This window comes from Pseudopipra pipra, chromosome 7 (genome assembly GCF_036250125.1).
Source record: "Pseudopipra pipra isolate bDixPip1 chromosome 7, bDixPip1.hap1, whole genome shotgun sequence".
Classification (NCBI taxonomy): Eukaryota; Metazoa; Chordata; class Aves; order Passeriformes; family Pipridae; genus Pseudopipra; species Pseudopipra pipra.
In genome coordinates, this window is record NC_087555.1 from 7,443,238 (window position 1) to 7,465,073 (window position 21,836).

At 51.9% G+C, this 21,836-nt stretch overlaps 2 protein-coding genes and 1 long non-coding RNA gene across 8 annotated transcripts in view; all 3 read left to right on the top strand.

The window, feature by feature from the left end:
* LOC135416966 (uncharacterized) overlaps positions 1–4,977 on the top strand; it is a 177,380-nt gene extending 172,403 nt beyond the window's left edge. For all 3 annotated transcript variants that reach the window (XR_010431833.1, XR_010431832.1, XR_010431834.1), the window contains 3 exons: positions 247–1,983; positions 3,008–3,169; positions 3,513–4,977. This is a non-coding gene — a long non-coding RNA (uncharacterized LOC135416966). The remainder of the gene's footprint in view (positions 1–246; positions 1,984–3,007; positions 3,170–3,512) is intronic.
* Positions 4,978–5,247: 270 nt separating this feature from the next.
* LOC135416965 (putative methyltransferase DDB_G0268948) lies at positions 5,248–9,973 on the top strand. 2 transcript variants are annotated; one of them, XM_064660372.1, is made up of 7 exons: positions 5,248–5,365; positions 6,345–6,473; positions 6,732–6,892; positions 7,165–7,378; positions 8,017–8,117; positions 8,868–9,005; positions 9,537–9,973. In XM_064660372.1, exons 2-7 carry the CDS (start codon positions 6,363–6,365, stop codon positions 9,625–9,627), a joined length of 816 nt encoding a protein of 271 aa, XP_064516442.1. In that variant the 5' UTR covers positions 5,248–5,365; positions 6,345–6,362; the 3' UTR covers positions 9,628–9,973. The 2 variants fall into 2 exon arrangements, with proteins under 2 accessions (XP_064516442.1, XP_064516443.1); XM_064660373.1 differs by having other exon boundaries at positions 5,298–5,365; positions 6,352–6,473.
* A 9,894-nt stretch (positions 9,974–19,867) lies between these two features.
* Positions 19,868–21,836, top strand: part of UBE2F (ubiquitin conjugating enzyme E2 F (putative)) — a 65,962-nt gene continuing 63,993 nt past the window's right edge. For 2 of the 3 annotated variants that reach the window (XM_064660374.1, XM_064660375.1), the window contains exon 1: positions 19,888–20,041. The gene's annotated coding sequence lies outside the window, so the exon portion shown is untranslated. Of the gene's footprint in view, positions 20,042–21,836 lie in introns of all 3 variants that reach the window. The other variant, XM_064660376.1, reaches the window with a different exon arrangement.

Here is a 21,836-nt window from a genome sequence, read left to right on the forward strand (position 1 = left end):
TTGTTTGCATTTCAGAACAGCCCATCAGGCATCAGCCGGACCCAAGTCTGGTTTGACCACATACATCCCCAAGAGTTATTTAATTTTACTACAGCAGCTTCCCGACACCACTGGATTTTTTTTCCTTATGTCAGCAGATATAATATCATCTACTATATCATCATATATTCTCCAGTCTGTGCATACAAGGAAAGGTGAAATAAGATCAATCTGTGCTCACGTTTCTCTTCCTCTTTTTAATTCCAGACATTTCAACCGATCAGCAGGGGATCATGTTCTCTTGGACACCCAGGAGTGCTGGATAATGAAGTGCTGGGCTAAAGGAGGCACAACCTTTCTGTCACAGCACTGCAAAATGCCCCGCAAACATCACCCACAAACCCAGGCAGCATCAGTGGTGGTTTCCTTCCATGGACTCACCTTCCCTCTCTGACTCTGTACCCACCAGAGGAGACAGGAGGTAGGAGACTCCTGAGAACCTGAAATGCAGGGGCTGAAGCTGAAGGTTGAAGTGTGTGGAGGTGCTCAGCTATTGCAGGATGGTTTGAGGTGTTTGACCTCAGTCTGCACATCTGATGCTCTCCAAAAAGCACTGAAGACTGAGCCCTCTGTCCCTCTCGGAGACCTTCTTTGCTCTCAAGTGCCCAAAAATACACATTTGTGGTAAGGAGAAGAGAAACCCCCCTGGCCCTCTTTCCAAGTTGCTGCATTGGGATGGTGACAGATTTCAACGGTAAAAGCCAAGAGCAGAGCAAATCTGACAGGACTGGCAGCATCCCATCGGGAACCAGCTGTGCCCAAAGCACCAAAATCATCATCTCATGCTTTTGTACAGGCATCTGGGGAACCCCCTCGGACAAGAGGCGGCAGCGCTGTGTGGTGCCACCAGGGCAAGTTGAGGTGTTCAGGCTGTTTAAGGCCATCAGGCAATGAAAGATCAATGGCTGTGCAATTACAGATGGACAGGAGACAGTGATATGCTGGTGGTGTTGCTTTGTCAGCAAGTAAAGAGGGAAGATGAGCCAAGAAGCAATGGAGGAGCCTCTGGACGCTGCATGGGGAATGGGAGATCTCAGGGTCCTCTGCCACGGATTCTCAGGTGACTTCTAAATTTCAATTAATTCATCGGCCCCAAAATCCATCTTCCTAAGTTAAAAGGTGACATTATGTGAGAAGGACTTGTTTTTATTGTTTCTGGAAGATCCCAGTGCTGGGGCTTTACTCTCAGCCTGGGCTCCCAGCTCCCACACGCACTGCACATCAATCATTCCATCAGGAAGGATTTATGGCCGGATGAGCTAAGGGGCGAGGCAGGATTTCAAAGTCAAGGGCGCTCTCCTCTGCAGGCTTCCTCCCCTGCCCTTGAGCATGCCCCTGCCTGCCCTTATTTCTCCCCCAGCCTTTTGTGTGCTTGAGCACGACAATAACCAGCCGACACGCCGGCTACAATTGCAAGGATCCGGCAATTGCACGGGTGCAGACGCAGTTACCCAGAAATAGTCACAGCTGCAGAGATTTCCATCTCCCTCTCTGGCTGATCCTCTGGGGGTCTCATTCATCTGGGCTCTTTTTTCACATAAGCACTGATTTTTCCAGAGCTGCCAGGGAGCAGGTACGGATAGCCCCAGCCCCAGCCCCAGCCCCAGTTCCAGCCAAGACCTTGAGGCACCGCTCTAACACACAGCTGTGCAATCAGCTGAGACACCCTTAATTTGTGGCTAACCCCCTTCCCTACAAGGAGATTTTATCCATGCTTTGCTGCTTGTAAGCCAAGAGAATTATGTTCTTCATTAATTTAAGGTCTGGGCTCTCTAGGTTTAAAAAAGATCCTCATAGAAATACCAAATATTTTCCTATTCCTTTATTCCTCATTGTGATAATAAATCTTGTTCCTTTTCCATAACAGAACAAATAAACAGGGGAAAATCTCCCAAGAGCTGAATCCTTATTAGGATCTTGAAAGCAAATCAAGTTTTTCACAAGGTAAGAGAAGTATCACCGGCTTCTTCTCGGGATCCTGGGGATGGGGAGGTTGACCCCAGCCTGTCCAGCCCTTTGGGTATCCTCCCTCCAGTGTGGCCTGGCATGGAGCTGCCGAGTGAATCAAAGCTGAAATGAAATTTAAAACAATTAAATTTGTGAATTTAATGCAGGAGGGTAATAAACAACAATAATACAGGACAATTTGCCTGCTCTTCCTTTAGCTCTACGCTGCACACAATGCATCGGCAGGGTTTGGTGCCACAAGGCCAGTGCGGCACAGGAGGGGGCTCAGCACCTCCCACAGGTCCTGCTGGGGAGTCAGAGCAGAGTTGGGTGAAATAAGGCCCCAGACATCACCAGGGCTCCCATCGGGGTGGGCACAGCACATTCCTTCCTGCACACAGTGGGTCTGGATTTCTTTCCCCAGGATAATGTCCTGCAGCTCACCACATGCAGCCATGGCGGTTCCAGTGTGTGTGTGCTGGAACCCTGCTTATCCCAGATGTTCCTGGGGACTTGCCTGGCGTTCAGATTGTCTAAAAACAGGGATACATATTTCATGGCACAGCACTGCTCTGCCCAGACATGAAGGTCATCGTGTCCCCTCCTTCACCCTCCTCCCACAGGCAGGGGCAGGCACAAGCCCTCAGCCGCGGGCTACAGAATTGCTGCCACTTTAAGGTCTGTGTTTAAAGGCCCGGCCAAAGGGGCAGCTCTGATGCAGTTGGTCAGAGCTGAGGGGTTTTCTGAAATTCCTCCAGACAGGTGTGGGAAGGTGAGATCTGGAGTGTTTTCCAGGTAGGGGATTATCCACAGAGAAGGGGGAGAATTGAACCCGCTGAGCAAGACTTTGTATAATTGTTTTAGTTCTCAGATCCTCTAAAATTGGGAGACCCTCTTAAAAATGCAGTGTGGTGTGTTTGGCAGTGTTTGAGCCAGGAAATAAATGAGAATTAGTATTCCATTTGAGCAATAGACATAATTAATTAGAAGGTGTTTATGAGGCTTGTGACATGTTTTGTAGCTGCAGGAAAAGAAGCCAGCTAAGTGTTCTCCAGGTGAAATTAGGGAAGATGTTTCTGCCAGAAAGTTATTGCTGGGGACAGCATGAACACAGTTGCAGAGCCAGGCTTGGGCTGAGGGACATCTGTACTCTGGATAAAACAGAGCAGCTCTTCCTCACAAGGTAGGAGGGGAAAGGGAATCTTCAGCAATATCAAAGCATCTGGCTGAGGAGATGTCAGCTGTTTTGTTCTCAGGAGGCAGCACTCTTTCCCTAGGATGAAAAGAATTCAATATAATATTTACTGATGTGTGGTGAAACGAACCACAGGAATACAAACAAAGTGGCTTTATCCATATCAAGATGAGACATTTCAGTGCTGTGGAAACCATGGTGCTGTTGGTGAAAAATATCAACAAGTGACACAGGCAAACTGATAGGAGTCTCCTTTGAGCTTTTTTCCCTAAAATAGATTGGGGTTTTTGTTTGTTTGGTTTTGGTTTTGTTTTTTTTTAATAAATTTCAGAGTGAGATGCATTGCCAGTGAAAAAAACCCAAACATCTCCCTGGAAATAGTCCCAGAGGCTGCAGTGAAACCCCAGTGGCTGAGTGAGGAGGATGGCCACGCACCTGGAGTGCTGAGCAAGGTGAGGATGCGGCATGGACAGGGAATGCTGGCAGTGGAGGAGCACAGGGAGGCATCAGAAGCACTCAAGTGCTATATCCCAAGAACAGGAATTGCCTCCTGGCCATTGATAAGGTTAGGGCTTGGTTTTGTGATCCTGTTTGGAAAAGCAAAGCTCTGGGAGCTGTTTTGCCACTGCATTCTGCAGAGGCACAAAGGTGGGGAGGGGGCAGAGCCAACAGGCACAAGACTTCAGGAGAGCAGGTGTGGAGGGATGAAGGATCTTAAATGCTCCTTTTCTGCATTAAGGTCAGAGTTTGGAGTTAATCCAGGACCCTGCTATATAATTCAAATCCACATGGCCTGTAGGTTTGGGGAACAAGTTGGGAAGACCCCAGGGCACTTTGACATTCCTAAAGTCTGTGAATTTAATGAGTGGGCTGGTAGGGACGATGGACAGTGTCTGATTCTCTGTGCCTGGTGTTTAAACTTATGTTTGGACTAAGGCTCAGCAACCCAAAGGTTGAGAAGACCACCAGTTTATTGCTGTATGGTGCAGGGCCATTGGAGATTCACTGTCACTTGGGGAATACAAGAGAGTTGGGATAGGGAGTCAAAGGCAGCTGAATCCAGTGTGCCAAAGGTTGGGAGAGCTAGCAAAGGACTGATGCCATTTGTAGCCTCTGCACTGCAGGTGTTTGGTCTCAGTAGCCAGAGGATAATCAGTTAAATACCACCTGTGTATTGCCCAGGAGAGCAGCCCATGCTATAGGGACCTCCGAGCTCAGAAGAGGGCAGGTGATTGAAGCCCAGGACATCAGCCCTTCCTGTCTGCAGTCATGCTCTCAGCAAATACAGGCAAACTTAGGGTCTCTAAACCCTCAAAATGCTGGGTTATGAAACCACAGGGACCTTTGGTGCTTGTGTGCTATTTTCTCTTGGTCCAGGTACCACCCCTGGCAGGATTAAGCAGCAGGTGACCCAAATAAAGCACTCCGGACACAAACTCAGTAACTCCAACCCATGCTTTGATTCAGCAAACTGCTTCAAGGTGGTGCCTAGTAAGTTCCTCTGATTTATCTTAAAGTTAGGAGGGGCTTTAAGGCTGTGCTAATTAGCATAGACCCACGGCTGCTGTGCAGAGTACAAACTGAGTGCTTCCCGTGAACCATGACTCGCTAGCTTCAGCTGCATGGAATTAGTGTTACTTTTAGCAAAGGGGTAAAATCCTGCCCCAAATCAGGGCAGATTGCCTACTCCTGAGATACCATGCTCTGTGCTCTTCAAGATAATGCAGGGGACTCTGTTTCTGCATGTTCTCTTTCCGCTGGACTACAGGAGAGGCTTTCAGTGCAGACAGAGCGCTGTAGGTATGGCTTTGGCTGCCCGCAGCTTTGCATCCTGTTCTCCTGCTACCCTGTGAGCATCTTCTGGGCTCTGAATCCGCTTCCCGAGATGTGGAGACTGCTGAGGGACCCCCGGGATCCGTGGGCATTTTGAAAGCTCTCTGTAATTAGTAACTACAGAGCTGTGTAAAGCCTAAGGCTCTGGGGCTCCAGCATCTCGGCGGGATGAGCCTCTGGAAGCTGCCCTCTGGATTTTACCCCCTGGCTCCGCTCCGGCCGGGCAGGGAGGAGCTGCGGGGCGGGCGGTAGGTACCGGGGGCGGCGCCAGCCATCGCCCGCTTTTCTTCCCGTTTGTCCTGCACGGAGCTCCGCACGGGGAGGCAGCGGGAGCTGCGGGAGCTGCCGGCGGTAAGGGCGGGGGGTGGCGCGGGGGGCTGGGGGAAGGAGGCTCCTCTGAGCGCTTAGAAAGCAGCTGGAGGATCCCTCCAGAAAGGGCTTTGGAAGCGCTGCTGCTCCCTGCTGGGAGCTCCAGCCCTGCGCTGGTTGAGCATCTCTTCCTGCACCAAGGCAGAATAACCCTTGATTGTCCGATGTGTTTGTGCGTCTCTGGATAAACTCGCAGCTCTCGCGTCGCTCTGCCCACCCCGCTCGCTGTGGGCACAGGGAGGGTGTTGGGCCCGTCAGACGGGGCAGGGAGCCCTTCTGGCAGGTTCTCGGGGTCTGTCCCCAGCCCAGGGAGCTGTCGCTGTCCCGCACGGCGCCTGCTCGGGCACCGAGACAAACAGGATACGGCCGAGAGCCTTCCGGTGCTGCGGGACGGGCTCGGGCAGCGCGCTTGGCCGCCGGGACCGCCCGGGGCGTGCGGGGACTGGGGGGTCCGGAGCATCACAGGGGGGACACAGTGGTGGGCGAGCCAGGGAACGCCCTGGGCCGTGTCCGTGAGAGGCAAAAAAAATACCAGGTGGTTGAGAAAGCGTAGAGTCGAGTTGTCGTGATTGTGTTGTCAATTCTAAAACATGGGTTTCCTTAAAACAAAACAAAACAAACCTCCAAAGAAACCTCCCACAAAAAACAAGTGTTCTACTGTAGTGGTGATTTATTTCAGAAAACACCCGGGGAGGGAGGGAAAGCAAAGGAGTAAGGAGTGCTTAAAACCCTGGAAAGCTTTTCCACATCCGACGCTGCTGGTTTCCTCCTGGGGTTAGCTCACAGCCGTGGGAGGGATTCTCAGAGAGCAGGTTCACACTCCCCTGCCCGGAGCCTCATGGGCAAAGTCCTCCCGGGGCCCCGCCAGGAACTGGAGGCTTTAGTGCCTTCGGTCACAGACTAAGTAGGCAGCAAGAATTTGATCCCATGGTGACAAACCCGGCTTCCTGCCTCTTCCCAGGTGCCAGGTTATCCAAGCATGACCACCCAGATGTTCGAGGGCAGAGGCCATGCGGCCGTCTACCAGAAATACAGGTTTGCACCGGGCAAAGAGCTGCAGCAAACCATCCTTGCCTACCTGCAGGAAAAGGTGAGTGGGGTATGGCCAAGTTGGAGGATACCTTTATTTGTGGGTGGTAGTATTTATGTTGCTGGCAGTGTTACCTTGATTGGTACCACAGGGAATGATAAATCATTCCGGCTCAAGGCAAGATGGGGGCACAGGAGAGGCCTTCCACAGGTTCTGCCATGCCAAGGCTGTTCCTGAGTGGATGCTGTGGGAAGCAATGGGGTAAAAGCACAGAAACTGGGTGGCTGCCCACTGAGACACATCCCCTCCTCCCCACAGAAGGCAATCCCTGCTGAGCTGGTAGTGGATGTTGGCTGTGGGTCCGGACAAGGCACCTGCTTCCTTGCAGAGCACTTCAAGAAGGTGGTGGGGACTGACATCAGTGAAGCACAGATCCAGGAGGCCAAGGACACCTCCTCCATGCCCAATGTCTCCTACCTGTGAGTGTCAGGGAAGTGAGCTCAGCCAAAGGCAAAATTCGGGTCCTTACATGGAAGTGGTGTTTTGTGAGTATGGTTATCTTAAGACCCAGCTGGCACCAAAGAAAGTCCTATTTGATGGAATTCCCGAGGTGAACGGGCATTATCCTAGATTTCCAGTAGCCATGGTCTTCCCACACTGTCCTCATGGCCTCCAGAAAATACCCACTGGCTTCATGTCCTACCCTCTGATTCCCGTATCACAGATGTCTTTTTTTCCTTCCCACTCCCAGCGTGTGCCCTGCAGAGGAGCTGCCGTTCCCGGACGCCTCTGTGGACGTCCTGGCCTCGTTCACGGCCGCGCACTGGTTTGACATCGAGAAGTTCATGAGGGAAGCGCAGCGGGTGGTGAGGCCGGGCGGCTGCGTGGCCATCAGCACCTACACCGTGGACATGAGCCTGCGCTACGGAGATTGCTCCGAAAAGCTCACCAAAATCTTCAGGGAGGTGAGGAGATGGAACCCAAACCTCAGGGCTTCCCCTCCTGCTCTAGGCGCAGGAAAATGTGTATTACTTGGATACAGAGAGGAATCCTAGTGCAGGATGGGGCAGAAGAGGGATGGTTATGTGCAGGGACAAGGCTGAAATGGGATTTAGAGGCTCCAAAGCAGTGCTAAATCTGGCTGGATGAGGAGAAAAGGGATGCTAGCATTGATGGGGCAGGCTCTGGTAGGGTGAGAAGGGTGCCAGAGCATATCTGGGGGCTGGTATTGTCAAAGATACTTCTCCTGCTGTTGATCACAGAGAAAAGAATGGGGAGTATAAACTGTTTGGGAAAAGTCCTTTTTTAGTAATCTTTCTTGACAAAGGGTGTTTTAATAACTGCATAAAAGGAGCCTTTCCACAATCAGTAAAAGCAGTGTAGGGAGAAAGACAGAACCCTTACCTCTATGCTAAAATATCATCCTTAAATTCTGGGCACTAAGCAAGATTTTTGGTGTATTTTAATGCAACGAGTATTTAAAAAAAAAAAAGGCCATGTGTGAATGCATCAGGTTTGGGCCTGAACCTGAGGTAAGTGGAAATTGAGAACTTCAAGTGGTTTTGTGCTTTTTTTTTTTTTTTTTAATACACTGTCTTTACAGTGCTGGGACCAGATTTTAAAATACGCACATAATAGACTAAAATTCGTCTTGGAAAACTACAAAGAGATCTTCGAGGCCTTGCCATTCCCAGACAAGAAGAGGTGAGCAGAACCCCCTCAGTGCAGCGCCAGGAGTGGATAAAGGGGGTGTCTCCTCCTCTGGGGGGCTGCTCTGCCTCCAGCCCAGCGAGGACACAAGGGAGCAGTGTTTGCCAGAAGCTCAGCCCAGCTGCTGGGGTTCAGCAAACCCCTGTGCGTCGAGGCAGAGCTGTGTGGCTGCATTCCCGCTGCTCCTGGCTTTTATGTGGCTCTGCACTGAGCCATCAAGTGTGGTCTGAGGGCTGTGAGGACCCTTCCTGCTCAAGGCAGCCTTGGGTTGGATTTTCAGTTGATGGTCTAGCACAATTTGAGGTTTCTGGGCAGGTCACTTGATGGGTGAAAGGAAAAATAGAGTGAGGCAGAAACGTGCCCCAGACCTCTGGGGAGCCAGTGCCTGCCTTCCCACCGAGGCACGGGGCAGGGGCTGACTCTGCAGGCAAAAAGGATGTGGTGGTAGTGGTGGTGTGAAGGTGTTGGTGTCTTGGATGCTGGAGGGGATGGCGGTCTGCAGATAAGCCTGTACCAAAAGGGCTGGTCAAGTCACAGACTATATGAGATGGTCCCTGGAACCATCTTTGCACATCAGTCAGAGCTCTTGAGCCACCACATGCCACAGTTGGATGTTGTTTCCATCTGCTGGACCTTTGATGGTGTCAGATACTTTATTCACCACCATGTCAATCTGTTATCTGTGTTCCCCTGCCTTTGAAATTTAACTTGTCAATACTCCTTTCTTCCCCATCTCTCTTGTAGAATCACTGATATCTATGACAAAATTCCCATGACTGTCGAGGGTGTGGTTGGTTACCTGGAGTCTGCTTCTCCATATCAAACCTTTATGAAGAACGACCCTGAAGCTGCAAAATCCCTCCTCCAAGAGACTGAAAAGAGGTGAGAAAACTGCTTGGGAAAACAAGCAGGATGTGGAGGACTTGTTTTCTACAGTGCACAAAGAGTGAGGTTGTAGAGACCCCTCTGAAGCTAGAAGTGAGCTGTGCAGGGGTGCACTCCCTCCTTCCCCCCAGGTGTGGGTGGTGTCTGTCAAGGGTTAAACAGCAGATCCTTAAATGTTAAGTCCATGAAGCTCTATGGTGTGCTTGCGCTGATATATCCATGGAAGTCTTGTGTCAGAGGTATCTTGAGTTTCTTTGTCTCGTTCTTGATTAGCAGAGGGCACGAAAAATATTGGTGGTTGCATCTTCACCAACCTGTTTTGGCCTCTAGCAAGGGCCTTGTGGGAAGGAGAGACATCCCTGTGCCTGCTAATTTATTCACTGACCAGAACAACCCTTGTGCAGCAGCTGGAAGCATCTGCCATCCAGGCCTTTGTGCTATGGGTGGAAGAGACGTGTCTCTGGTTGTGGGTGTCAGGTTGGGAGCTGGCTGGACAGGGCAAGACCCTTCCTCTGCTTCTCGTTGCAGGATGCTGGAGACGATGGGAGTTTCTTCCCATGAAACCCCAGTGGAGTTCTGGGTGAGGCACGTCTGTGTGCTGGGGTGCAAGGGACGGTGAAGGAGGAAACCCTCCTGATCTGGTGCTAAAACAGAAGGAAAACGTGGGTTGTCTCCTAATACCCCACTTGCAGCCACTCTTATTCTTTGGGAAGATTGATGCTGATTTCGGTGATTAAAATTTTGGTCTTCTGTGGAAAGCAGAGGGGGTTTTATGCCTCTGGGGTTCCTGCCCACCTTGGTCCTGTAGTGTGCCCAGTGCTGCCCCCTCAGCACTGGAAGGGTCCCGTTTTGGGCTGGTGGTGGTTGGATTACACATGGGGAAGAGAATCACAGTAATAGCTGAGAAACTTGCTGCATTTCTTACACAATTAATAATAATTAAAAAAAAAAGTTGATAAACAGTTGCCTGTGGTTCCTCTTTTTAAGAGAGGCTGTGAAGCACCTGCCGGGTGGGAATAACTGTGCTACATAGACATTGTGTGTCCTGAGTGGCCTTCTGCTCTGTGGGGGAGATGAGTTTTGGATAGGAAGGGCCATTTGCCCCTTTCCCTGCCCAGGCTGAGGAGGTGTGTGCTATCTTTGAAGGCTGGCTTGCAAAGGGGCTGTTCTCAGCCAGAAGGTGCCCCCATCCCTGGTGCTTAGCTGGCTGGTGCAGGTGTAACAGCAGCTTACCTGCCCCAGGACTGCTTTGGCTCTAGTGAGTCCCTTGCCCTCAGCACAGCTTGGGAGCCTTTCTGGGATTGCTGCCACAGGGGAGCAGGTTTCTGCCCATTATTACACACCCACACTGCAAAGGGAAGATTAGAGGCCGCATTTTGGGGAGGGGCAGGTGGAGACGTGAGGGCTCAGAGCCAGGCACAGCCCAGCACAGGTCCCCTCCTGTTTGCTTTCTGCATATTTCAAGTTAAGGCACAGCCTCTGTGAGGACTGTTCCCTTTCCTGTAATTTCTGCCCATGGCAAGAAGGCTGCCCTGGCACTATGGGGAGGGCAGTGCCCTCACTCTGTTCTGCCTTTCTTAACAATGCACCAAAGTAAAAGTGGCACATCTGCTCCCTGCCCCAGAGAGCACACCTGGAGAGGGGCTTAGAGGGCCTGGAGGTGCTTCCACTGTGGTCTTGCGCTCTCAGGTGTGGTCCTGACTGAGCACCCTCAACTTGGCAGAGGTGCTGGACCCTGGGCATGTTTCCCCTGGGGTCACTGAGCCCTGGCTCAGCTTGCCCAGGGTGGGAAGCAGAGGTTTGGCCCCCAGGAGGGTGGTGGAGCCCTGGGAGGCCAGCTATGGGGTGGGAAGCCCATCATGGATATGAGGTTGGTCTCTGTGTCCATGGCCATGTGCTGCAGCAGTGATGCTGGATCCAGCCCTGCTGCTGTCACCAGGGGAGAGGCTGCACAGGTGCAGGATGGGTTTGGGTGAGCAGCAGCCATCAGGCCTCCCTTGCCAGGTGAGGACGGGGCTGGTGGCTTGTCATCTCCTGAGGGTGCACAAGAGGTCTCTCTTCCCAGGGTGACACTGCTACTGGGGTGCCAGTGGCTTGACTGGCTGCCTGGGCCAGGGCAGCCCCAGCTCTGCTGGCAGGGCTTGTTCTGGAGAGGGGCATCACCACAGCCAAGGCAGGGAGGGAACCCCCAGGAGGGAACACCCTATGTCCCTACAGTGCTGGAGCAAAGGTTCTGGTGAAAAAGTGTTTGGGCTTTTTCCTCATTTTAGATTTAAAACAAGTTCGTATTAAGTCTGCTCAATAATTAACTCAGTAATTCCCAGCCCTTCCCTCTGTGCATCCCCAGGGTCATGCAGCAGATGCCAGGCTGTGCTGTGACACCAGGGGTTGCATCACCACCGTGTTCGGGCGCGGTGTCGGCAGCGGAGCGGCGCAAACCATCACGGCGGTGACAGCTCGTGTGCGGAGAGGTGCTGAAGGGTTCTGGGGCGTGTAGCTGGGCAAGGGGCACTTTGGTGGCACCGACACCCTGGGCTGGCAGGGACGGGTCGGGCAACGGCTGCCAAACTGATTCTTCAGTTTCAAGACTTTCTTCCCTTTTTCCTTCACTTTGTCCTCTCTCCTTTTCTGCAGTGGTTCTTGCTGCTCGTTTTCTTCCTTCTCGTTGTTCTGCAGGAGCTTCTTCTTCTCTTCCTCTATCTGTTCCACCCTCTCCCGAGCCTGCAGGGCCTTCCTCAGGCGCTCTTCCCGCTTCCGTTTCATTTCTGCCTGCCGCTGTCTCTTCTCCTCCTCCACCTTCTTCCTCTGTTCCTCAGCCTCCTGTTTCTTCCAGAGGTTCTCCAGTCTCTGCCGCTCCTTCTTAACGAAGTTGCCCTTCAGGTTGGGCTGGGTGGGAGTGTTGGACTCCATTAAGTCCTTGATGCCACCCCCTTGCCCCGTCCTGATGTCCCCTGTCCCAGCACCATCAGGCCCTGGGCAGGTCTCCCACACATTTGTTTTTAAAGCTGGCTTTTTTGGGGCACAGTTTTTGTCCCTTCTATTTTCTTTTCCCAGACCAGTGACTTTAGCAGGAGCCAATTCCTCCCAGATAAGCCTGCTGGCTACAAAAGGGGTCAGGAAGGAGCCTTACTGGGCTCATCCTTACCCACTCCAGTGGCATTGCCTGTGGCCAAGACTTTCCCACGTTGTGCCACGTAGCAGCTGATGAGTCACCATGGAGCAATTACCTCACCTATGCTGACGCCAGCCCTGTCCTCAGCCATGTTTCACTTTCCTTCTCACACATGGAACTTCCGAACTTCCCACCCACCTGGGATTTCTTGCTCCAAGCAAGTTCAAGTGGCTCCAGCCTGCTGGGCCATGTGAATCCAAGGGGGTTCCACCATCACCCTCTGTGCCGCTCTCCTGGCACAGCACTGTCTGCAGCCGGGGCTGGAGCGATGGCTGTGGTGGGTCCCCAGGGTCCTGCAGACTCTGCTGGGCACTGTGTGGTGTCCCCAGCCCATGCTGGCCTTGGGGGACCCTCCTCTGCCATGGCAGGAGCTGCCAGTGGCGTGGTTTGGAGGAGCCGTGGTGAATTCAGCCAGGCCTTGCTGGCTGGACTGTGATATGGTGGAGCATGGCATCACCATCACCGTGTGAGACGCATGCCCAGGCCCAGGATGGAAAAATCCCTTGATTCTGTTCAGCCAGGCACCTGGGGGTTTGGCTATGGCCACAGGTGAGTGTGGCACAACTACCTGAGCAAGGCACCCAGGAGGGATCCTCACCCCTCCATCCATCCACCCTGAGGGCCAAGGGCCATGCTCACAGCCCAGCTTCGCCCTCCAGCTTTCACTTTTCTTCGGTGCCTCTGAATTTCCTTTTGCGTGTGTGAAGACATGAGGTTTCGCTTTACTTCTCCAAACAGAAATGACACCTGGGACATAAAAGCCACAGTGATGGGAAACAGGAGCCAAAGCTGGGTCCCACGGGGCTGTGATGCTGCTGTGACCAGATGGGTGACCCAAGAGTGTCTCGGCAGAGATCTGTGGTGTGGGACAGTGGTTCATGGTGGATCACCCCTCTCTCACTGGGGGACACATTTCTTTTTCACAACTGCTGGGATTTTCTGGTGAGGTGCTTATCGATGGGGAGGCATGAACATAATGCTCACAGGCCATTATGGTCGGCAATATGTCAATTTATTATTTAAATCAGTTAACTTTTATACAGTTTAGTTTGTTTAGGGCACATGCTTATAATAAGATGATTGGATAGCTCAGTCTGTGCACGCGTCTCATGTCCCCAGTTCATTGGACCTGATGTTCTGTCCACGCGATCTGAAATCATCCTTGGCATAGAAACCTCTTTCTAATTAATCCGCTTTTAGAGTTTTACTAAATTTGCAGGTGTTTCATTATCTTCAGTTTCTCAAGGTTTTCTTTCTATAAACATATTATGTTCTCAAACCTTATAATTAGACACACAGCTAACAAGTATAAGCATCACATATTTTCACACAGTCTATAAGTATAAACAATACACACTTGCCACTTCCATGGCAAGCAAGGCCTACAGAGTGCAGGAAAAAATGTTCACAGAAATCTCTGTGTCCGGCAACAGGTGCTATCTATTCCAGCTGAGCTGTGCCTCGCTTGAGCAACATGCATGGCATTATTTATGCTGGTTTGGGCTTTTATTTCAAAGCTGTATCAATCCATACTTTGTAAAGTCCATACTTTGTTGCATTGAATAAAAATTATTCTTCTAAGTCTGTGGTTTTCTTTAATGGGAGAGAAAGGAAACACAGAGTTGTTGTCCTGTTTAGTGAGAGGGCAGGCAAAGGAGCCAAGCCCAGGGCTCAGGCTTTTAATTACTGACCTCACCCACCCTGCTACCAGGGGGCAGGCTGGCACAGGAGCCTGGTCCTGTGGCCGTATCTGTGGCTGGAAAACCTGTGCCCACCACGCTTTTACCACCGTCTTTTGCTGTCCTGGCTCTTCTCCGAGCTGTATCTGCATCCAGCTTGGTCAAGGTGGAAATAGTCGCTGTCCCATCCATGCTGCCCTCTCCTCCTCTTTATTTCCATCATGGTTTTCCAGGAAAGAGTAATCTGAGATACTGCTGGAGCAGAGGAAGGGCTCAAGAAGGGCTGGACAGACCTTGTGAGTCAACAGCTGGTCCTGCTCTGCCTCTTCAGAAATTATCTGGACAATGAGGGAGAGAGTACCCTGGGGGTACCAAGTTTTGTGGTGACACCAAACTGGGAGAAGTGGATAACAGCAGAGAGTCAAGCTGCTGTCCCCAGGGACCTTGACAAGCTGGAGAAATGGGCTGATGGAACCTCCTGAAGTTCAACCAGGGGAAGGGCAAAGTCCTGCACCTGAGGAGGAACAGCCCCAGGCAGCAGGACGTGCTGGGGTCTGCCCAGATAGAAACCAGCGTGGCAGAAAAGGACCTGGGGGTCCTGGTGGGCATCAGGTTGAACATGAACCAGAAACATGTCCTTGTGGCAAAGAAATGAATGGTATCTGAGGCTGCACTTAGAGGAGTGTTTCCAGGAGGCTGAGGGAAGTGATCCTTCCCTTCTACTCACCACTGGTGAGGCCACCCCTGGAGTGCTGGGTCCAGGTTTGGGCTCCTCAGGGAGAGAGGGATGTGGCAGACACTGGATACCGGAGTTGAATCGATGTCATGAAGATGATGGACAGGAACGTCTCTCCTATAAGGAAAGGCTGAGAAAGGAGGCTTAGGGACTCTTGGTGGTGCCTACTGACAGCATAGCAGAAAAAAGCTACAATCTGAAACGTGAAAATGCATCTGAACACAAAAGAACACTCACAGAGAGGCTGTGGAGTCACCACTCCATCCTTTGAGATATTTAAAACTGGACACAGTCCTGGGCAACCCATGCTGGCTGACCCTGCCAGAGCAAGGACTGGATTGGATGATGTCCAGAGATCCCAGTCCACCTCCATGACCACGTCCATGCCACTCTGCCCACTCATAGGTGTATCTTTCCACGGGCTTGCTCAAGAACTTTTCTTGTTCTCTTGGCCTCTTTGAAATCAGCAGTTTATTTCCAAAGGCGAACACTAAAAGTCAAGTCCTTCTGGAGCAGTGTTTTCCTGTGTATGGCCACCATGCGAGACACTGCATTTATGCCTGTTGCTGCCTTACTGTCTTGGCTTTTTAGATCCAGGTATTGCCCTAATTTTCTGTATTTAATGCTTGATGAACACATGAAACTAAAAGCCCAGCAGCGATTGCAGGAGGTTACCTCGAGAGAAGGACAATTGGCTGAACGGGGGCACCATTCCCGCTGTCACTGGAGGGATGTCAACACACCACATTTGTGTTTCCAGGCTGAACAGGGAGGGAAACCCAGCTAACCCCAGCGGCTTGTAGGGTGCCAGCCCTGCTCATTTCTGGCAGCCTCCCTTCACAACTCTGTGTCCCACCTGGAAAACGTTAGGTGGAAGTGCTTCTGCTTTCACCCTTTTTCCCTGCTTTGGTGGCGAGCCTGGTCCCTCAGGATAACACAGACATGGAGCTCATGCCTGCAGCCTGTGCCGTGCAGTGCCTGCTCCCTGCTGCTGCTTTCCCCCCCTCCCTGCCATGGCCCTTTCTATAGGGACACCGAGGCATGGACTCCTGCTGCCACTCGGGAGGCACTGTAACTCTCCCGGCCACCCCGAGTCTGCTGTCCCCGTGGGGCTGCGTGCCTGGGCTCTCCCGCAGCTCTCAGCGTGGGGCGGGCTTGGGTCGTGCCCGGTGTCCCCGCACTTGCCAGCACCTCTGTGCCACTCGGCGTGGCAGCGGCGACCCCCCACTTAGCCCCCTCGGAGGGCGTGTGCTGAAGGCAGCCCGGGCATCCCTCATCGCCGGTGCGCTCGCCCTGTCGAGGCGGAGCAGGCGGCAGGGCTGGAGGCAGCAGCGCAAGTAACGGAGGCGGGATTCCCGCCGCAGCTTTCGCTTTCCTGTTTCCAGAGCTACCAGGCCCTGGATTTCCCTGCCAACGTGAAAGCAGGTGGAATAAAAAGCCGGGGAGATGGGGCAGCAAGGCATCCACGGCCAGCAGAGCAGAGCAAGGAAAGAAGCTCGCCCGGACAGCCCAGCATCTCCACAACTGAGAGAGCCACCTCTGGCACCTGTCAGGCACCTCTGCATCAGGAGTTTAGCAAGTCCTGCCCGGAGTCCTCCGGTTCATCCTCTCTGGCATCTTGTACCGCAGCCTCCTTACCCCATCGTAACCCACTGCTCACCATCGAGCTCTCGTCAACAAAATGCTGTGTCTCCACCTCACCTCACTGCTTGTGCTGGTGCTGGGGGTCAGCCTGGGGGCTGCCTTTCCCCACAACACCCTGAGGAAGGGCTGCAGCCTGTTCAAGTACAAGCAAGTCACGTTCGATGAGAAGAAGGCTGTGAAGAAGATGCAGAAGGAGTTTGTGAGTATCACTGGCAATGGGGGCTGTGGGCTGGGGAGGGGGGCAAGGCAGAGGAGATGCTGAATTTGAGACCTGAGTGACAAAGTGGATGTTTTCTGCAGCAGTCTGGGGAGGAGGAGGAGTTTGGGGACATGAAGGATGCTGGGCCAAATTTCGTCCTGGTTTCAAACCACATGGCTGGCGGGGTTGCACAACATCACCAGAAGTCACAATGACAGTTGTTCAGTCTCTCTCTTGGTTTGTGCCTGCAGCGCAACATCAGGCAGCCGGGCCGCAACTGCGACACCGGGCTCTTGGATCGGAAGTGGATGTCGGCACACCTGTCGGTAAGAGCAAGGTGATGCTGTGACAAGGGGGCACAGCTCTCCTCTCAGCCAGTCCCACCCTCACCTGCACCCCAGGCAGGTCTTTGAGACTCCCCTCCTCCAGCCCTGGCTCTTTGGTCCCTAACCACACACTCCTGCCACAGGTGCCCGACCGAGTGGTGCTGGTGGAAGCCGAGCTGAACTTCACCATCACGATGCTGCAGCTCTCCACCCACCCCGGCTTCACCAAGATGCGCCAGCGGCCCCTGGCCTTCCTCGCCCAAGCCCGTGAGGATCTGCGGGGCTGTGTGAGTGCCCCCCGAGCCCCCCACCCCGTGCCAGCTCCGTGGCCCTGGCGTTGTCGGCAGCGCCGCGGGGCATCGCTGGTCCTTACCCTGCCATTTCCCTTGCAGGTGGCCCCCTCGCATCAGCCCTCTGGGGAACTGAGCCGGTGGCTGCAGAACCTGCAGGTGGCCATGAATATGGTAAGTTGGGTCAGCGGGGCCAGGGGGTCTCGGGGTGTCAGCGAGCGCACGGCTGCACCCTGACCCCATTGCTAACGCAGGCGCTGTCCCCGCCGCACGAGAACACCGGCTGCCTGCAGGACTACGCCGTCCGCCACGTCTTTGAAGTGCTGGAGGACCTGAACTGCGCTGCCCTCCAGGAGCAATGCTCTTAGCCCCTGCCACCGGCCCCAAAGGACACCCGAGGACCGGGAAAAACAACTGCTATTGCATCGCTGGACTGTACTTAAGCCTTTTTCTTACTCATGTGAGCTCAGGGAACAATTTTTTTCACAGTCTTTTAAATTATTGGGGTTTATTGTGTGCTTATAAATGGCTCAGGAGGAGCTGAAGAAATGCCCCTCCTGAAAGAATGGCAATGCACGTATTTATTGGATATCTTTATTTTGCTAGTTTTCAAAATGTTTTTAAGGAAATCTATTTTTTCACCTGCTATTTATTACAGAGTATATTTTGCATATTTTCCTGTTTAAATTATTTTCTTGTATGCCATTTAATAAAATAGATACCATAAGCAGACAAGCTGCCATCACATTTTTTACTATGCTTTGCTGTAATACAACAGCAGAGGTATCGCACACACATCCTTGCAAGGACATTGTCCAAATGAAACCTCATTCCATTTAATTTGGGGACAGGGAGGGAGAAAGGCCTGGATGTTGGGCTCTTTGGGGAGTTTTAGTAGATTTTATCTCCTGGCCATGCCCCATCTGCTGCCACCTGATGACAGGAGCAGCACCTGAGGCAATGAAAACCCATCAGGAGGGAAATGCCCTGGGGCCAACACTACAGACAGGCAGGGAAAGCCCCAGAGGTGTGTCTGGAATTGCACATGGACTCCTGGATTTGGTTACAATGAGGCACAGCTAATCTCTCAAAAACAGCTGCACCAGTGTTTTGCCTGTGTGGCCACAGATTCCCAGGAACAGGCAGATGCCATCAGTGCCTGTTTGGGATCCAATCCCCTGACCCTACTCGCTATTTGACCCCTCGGTTTTGAAGTCTTGCAAGAAATCCCTTTCTCTGGAGCCTATGTATAGTCAACATCTGGCAGGGGAGGCTGTTTCTAGAACATTTCTGGACTAAAGTGCTGTGCTGTGATAGCCAAACAATACATGGATCTGGAGAGAAAAGCCTAAGGAGGCAAGATGGTGTTTATTCATCCTCCAAAATAGATGTATTTAGGTTGTCCTGCTCTCACTGAGATATCTATCAAGGCATTGTTCCTTTTGCCAGGCAAAGGCTGTAGGCTGTAGTGATGGGGCAGCCAGGCTCCTTAGGAGCTGGGAGCAGGAGTGGTGGGAACAGCTGGGAAGTGCAGCTGGCCAGCGTTAGCCTAATGCCCCTGCCAGCTTTTTGTAGCTCAGGGTAAGTCCTCTGTTTTTCCTGGAGGGTGACTGGAGGTGAGCAAGAAGCACTTTAGCTTTCCCTGCAGACTCACAGAAGGAGTGCCAGGAGGGAAATACTGGGGAGTCAGAGCACTAAGCCAATTTAAGGCCTCTGAGTACGGGTTCTCTGCTGGTTTAACTAGATTTCAGTCAGCAAAATTCCAATTTCTTTTTGGGGAGGAGGTGGTGGTATCATTCCAGTGAAGGTTTAGGACACAGTGAGTATTTCAACAGCTGTCAGCCAAACGTTCCTTGTGTTCGGTCTCCAGCTTTGCCTTATCACACTTTCTAACCTGGGTGCTGCTTTCATGCCTGGTTCCCTTATTTAATGGAAGCCACCAAATGGAAGAATTTAACTTTATGCACCTATTTTACAGGTGGAGGGGGCTGATCTAACACAACTGTTTAAGTTTCTAAAGATTTTGGTCGGTCTATTTATGATACCCAGGTAATTCACTCTCAATTACTAAATGCGCTCTTGTGATCCTTTTTTTACAGAGATTTCATCTGATTCAATGTTGCTCCCATTTGATTCACTATTGCTTCCACTAATCTGCTGCTGGAATGCACAAATAGTCTATTAATTTAAGCAGGCACTAAGGCAATGGTTGCAGCAAGCCTGGTGATGTTCCACTTGTGAAACGACCCTGACAATTGTTGGTTTTTTCCCTTCTTGCTGTGTTGCTATTTGCCACAGACTCAGTGTAATTTATATTGTAACTGAATCACCCCCTTTTCCACAGCTCTATGAGGGGACTGTAAAATAATGGAATGTATTGGAATGGGCTGCCCAGGGAGGTGGTGGAGTCACCATTCCCTGGAGGTTTTTAAGGAAAGACTGGACGTCTAGGTGACACGGTGGTGTTGGGTCGTAGGTTGGACTCGATCATCTCACAGGTTTGGGTTTTTTTTTTCCCAACCTATTTGATTCTGTGATCCCAAATCCCAAATCTTCATTCGCGAAGCCTAGCCATGATGATGATGATTCTGTGATTCTGCTTACAAAAGGTGAGAAAATTGAGCCTGGGGACACATAACTCAGCCGGAAGACCTCAGCTCCCCTCGGGCACTGGGAGACACCGCTCCCGCTGCCCCTGAGGGGGCGACCCAACATGGCGCCGCCCTCCCGGCGGCCAGTGGCCGCCCAGCGCCGCCGCCACAGCCGCCAAATCTCGCGAGAACCCCGCGGGCGCACTGCCCGGCCCTACCCTAGCTCTCGCGAGATCTCCGCTGGGGGAGGGAGGGAGGAGGAGGAGGGGAGGGAGAAGAAGGAGAGAAGGAGGAGGAGGAAGAGGAAGAAAGAGTCCGAAGGAGCTGCCGCTCCTGCCCGGGCCGGCGCCGGGGATGGTGTTGGCCGCGGCAGCCGGGCCCTGACGCCGCGCTCAGGTACGTGCGAGCCGTCCCCCTTCCCTCAGCCCTCCCCGCCCGGGCCTGGCCCCTCCCGGCGCCCCCACAACTCCCGGGGCGGTCCCGGCCCGCCGGGCCTCGGGGCGCACTTGTGTCCCCCGACCCAGCTCTCCCGGCCCTCGGAACCCAGCGATCCCTCTGCCTCTGCGGAGGGGCTCCCGGGCCGCCGCTGCCTCCGCTCCCGGCGGAGCTGGGGAACTCCCGGGGCTCTTGCGCCCTTCCCTATAAATAAGCACAGTCTCCCCTCCCTGGCCTGTTTCTCCGGGGTCTGCAGCGGGGAAGCTTTGCTTGAACTGTTGGGGGCTTCCTTGCCGTGCTCCGCTGGAATTTGGGGTATAGCTGAAGCGAATGATTTCTTTTTCACAGTGATCACGCTTCTCTTGGGTTTCCCGGTTTTCCGGGACAAGCTGTAAAGATATTTAGACATTTAATGCCTATCGGAATTGATTTAATTTGGAATTGGCACCTAAACGATGGGGTTTTTTTGGAGCGGAGAGGTTGCCTGCAATTTACAGCTTTATTTCTTTTCATGTAGAACGCCGTTCAGTACTTCCCAGACTCCCCTACTCCCCACCCCTTTTTTTTTTTTTTTTAAGCAGCTGTTGGTTTTCCCTCCTCCAAAGAAAAAAAGATCTGTGTTCTCTGCTTATTCTTCCTTTCTCTGGGGTAGCAGGATGAAAAAACTTACTGTATGTTTCAGTTGAGCCAGCTGGATTTTACATTTACACCCTAACGTTACTTTTGTTTTTAAATATGTTTTGCAGCTGACACACACATTTGTCAGCTCCAGAGAACTTGACCTCCTTGTAGATCTCACCAGAGTTTCATACTGTTAGGGACTATTGTGAAATATGTGTTTCCCTTTTTTTAAGTCTTTTGCTCAGTTATCTATTATGTCTTTCTCAACCCCCAGGTAAGGATTATACCGTGACTTTTTGCAATTTTTCCCCTTTATTTGGTTGAATTAATTAATATGATTTAAAGGATAAACGTTTCTCTTACCATTTTAGTGGTGGGGGGGCCTGAAGGGTTTAGATCTTGTCAGCATTATGTTGGTTTTGCCAAACTTAAGAATGAGTTACCTTCAACTAAGAATAGTTACAAAATGTATTAAGCCATGACAGACTGGATGCTTTGGTTTAATGACTTTGGCATTCTGTCCACCTTTTATTGTAATTATTTATCAGTGCAGTTATCTTCTAGAGTGGCTGGGTAACACAGCAAAACTGTATCTTCATTTCAGTTATTGAGTCTCACACCTTTTTGCACCGTGGAGAGTTCCTGTTGTGCAGCTGCCTGGATCATTGCACTGTTTGCAGCTTAAGTCTTTTTTCTGTGTCCTGGGAGCTGCCTCAGAGCTCACTTCCCAGGGTTAGAGAACAGTTCCAGTGATCCCTCCCCTTTCTCTTTGTTATTTCTTATATTTTGGCCAGCTGAAAAGTGGCTCTGAACACTGTCCTGGGAGGTGTGGATGGGGAGGCTGTAGCAGACTGTCTGGCAGGGGTATTTCCACAGCAGTTCTTAGGAAGGAGCAGTGTCAAGCAGTGAAATTGCATTGTAAACACTGATGTAAGCCTGACCTTTTTCCTGCAAAACTGAGCTTCCCCTTGGCCTAACAAACTGTAGCTCTTTCAGTATTCACAGCCCAAACAAAATCTTTCTCTGAGCCATGCTCCTCTTTAATCACAGTTGTGTGAGCTGTGTGCAGCGTATTCTGTGTTTGACTGCTGAGAGAGAATGCGATGGAAGTTCGTTCCTTATTCAACAGCTGTGA

Bases quoted from the DNA above. Each gene is read 5' to 3' on its own strand.
- LOC135416965 (XM_064660372.1), top strand. From the start codon at position 6,363: ATGACCACCCAGATGTTCGAGGGCAGAGGCCATGCGGCCGTCTACCAG. The intron at 7,379-8,016 runs GTGAGGAGATGG...CTGTCTTTACAG, and splicing joins TCACCAAAATCTTCAGGGAG to TGCTGGGACCAGATTTTAAA. The intron at 9,006-9,536 runs GTGAGAAAACTG...TTCTCGTTGCAG, and splicing joins CTCCAAGAGACTGAAAAGAG to GATGCTGGAGACGATGGGAG.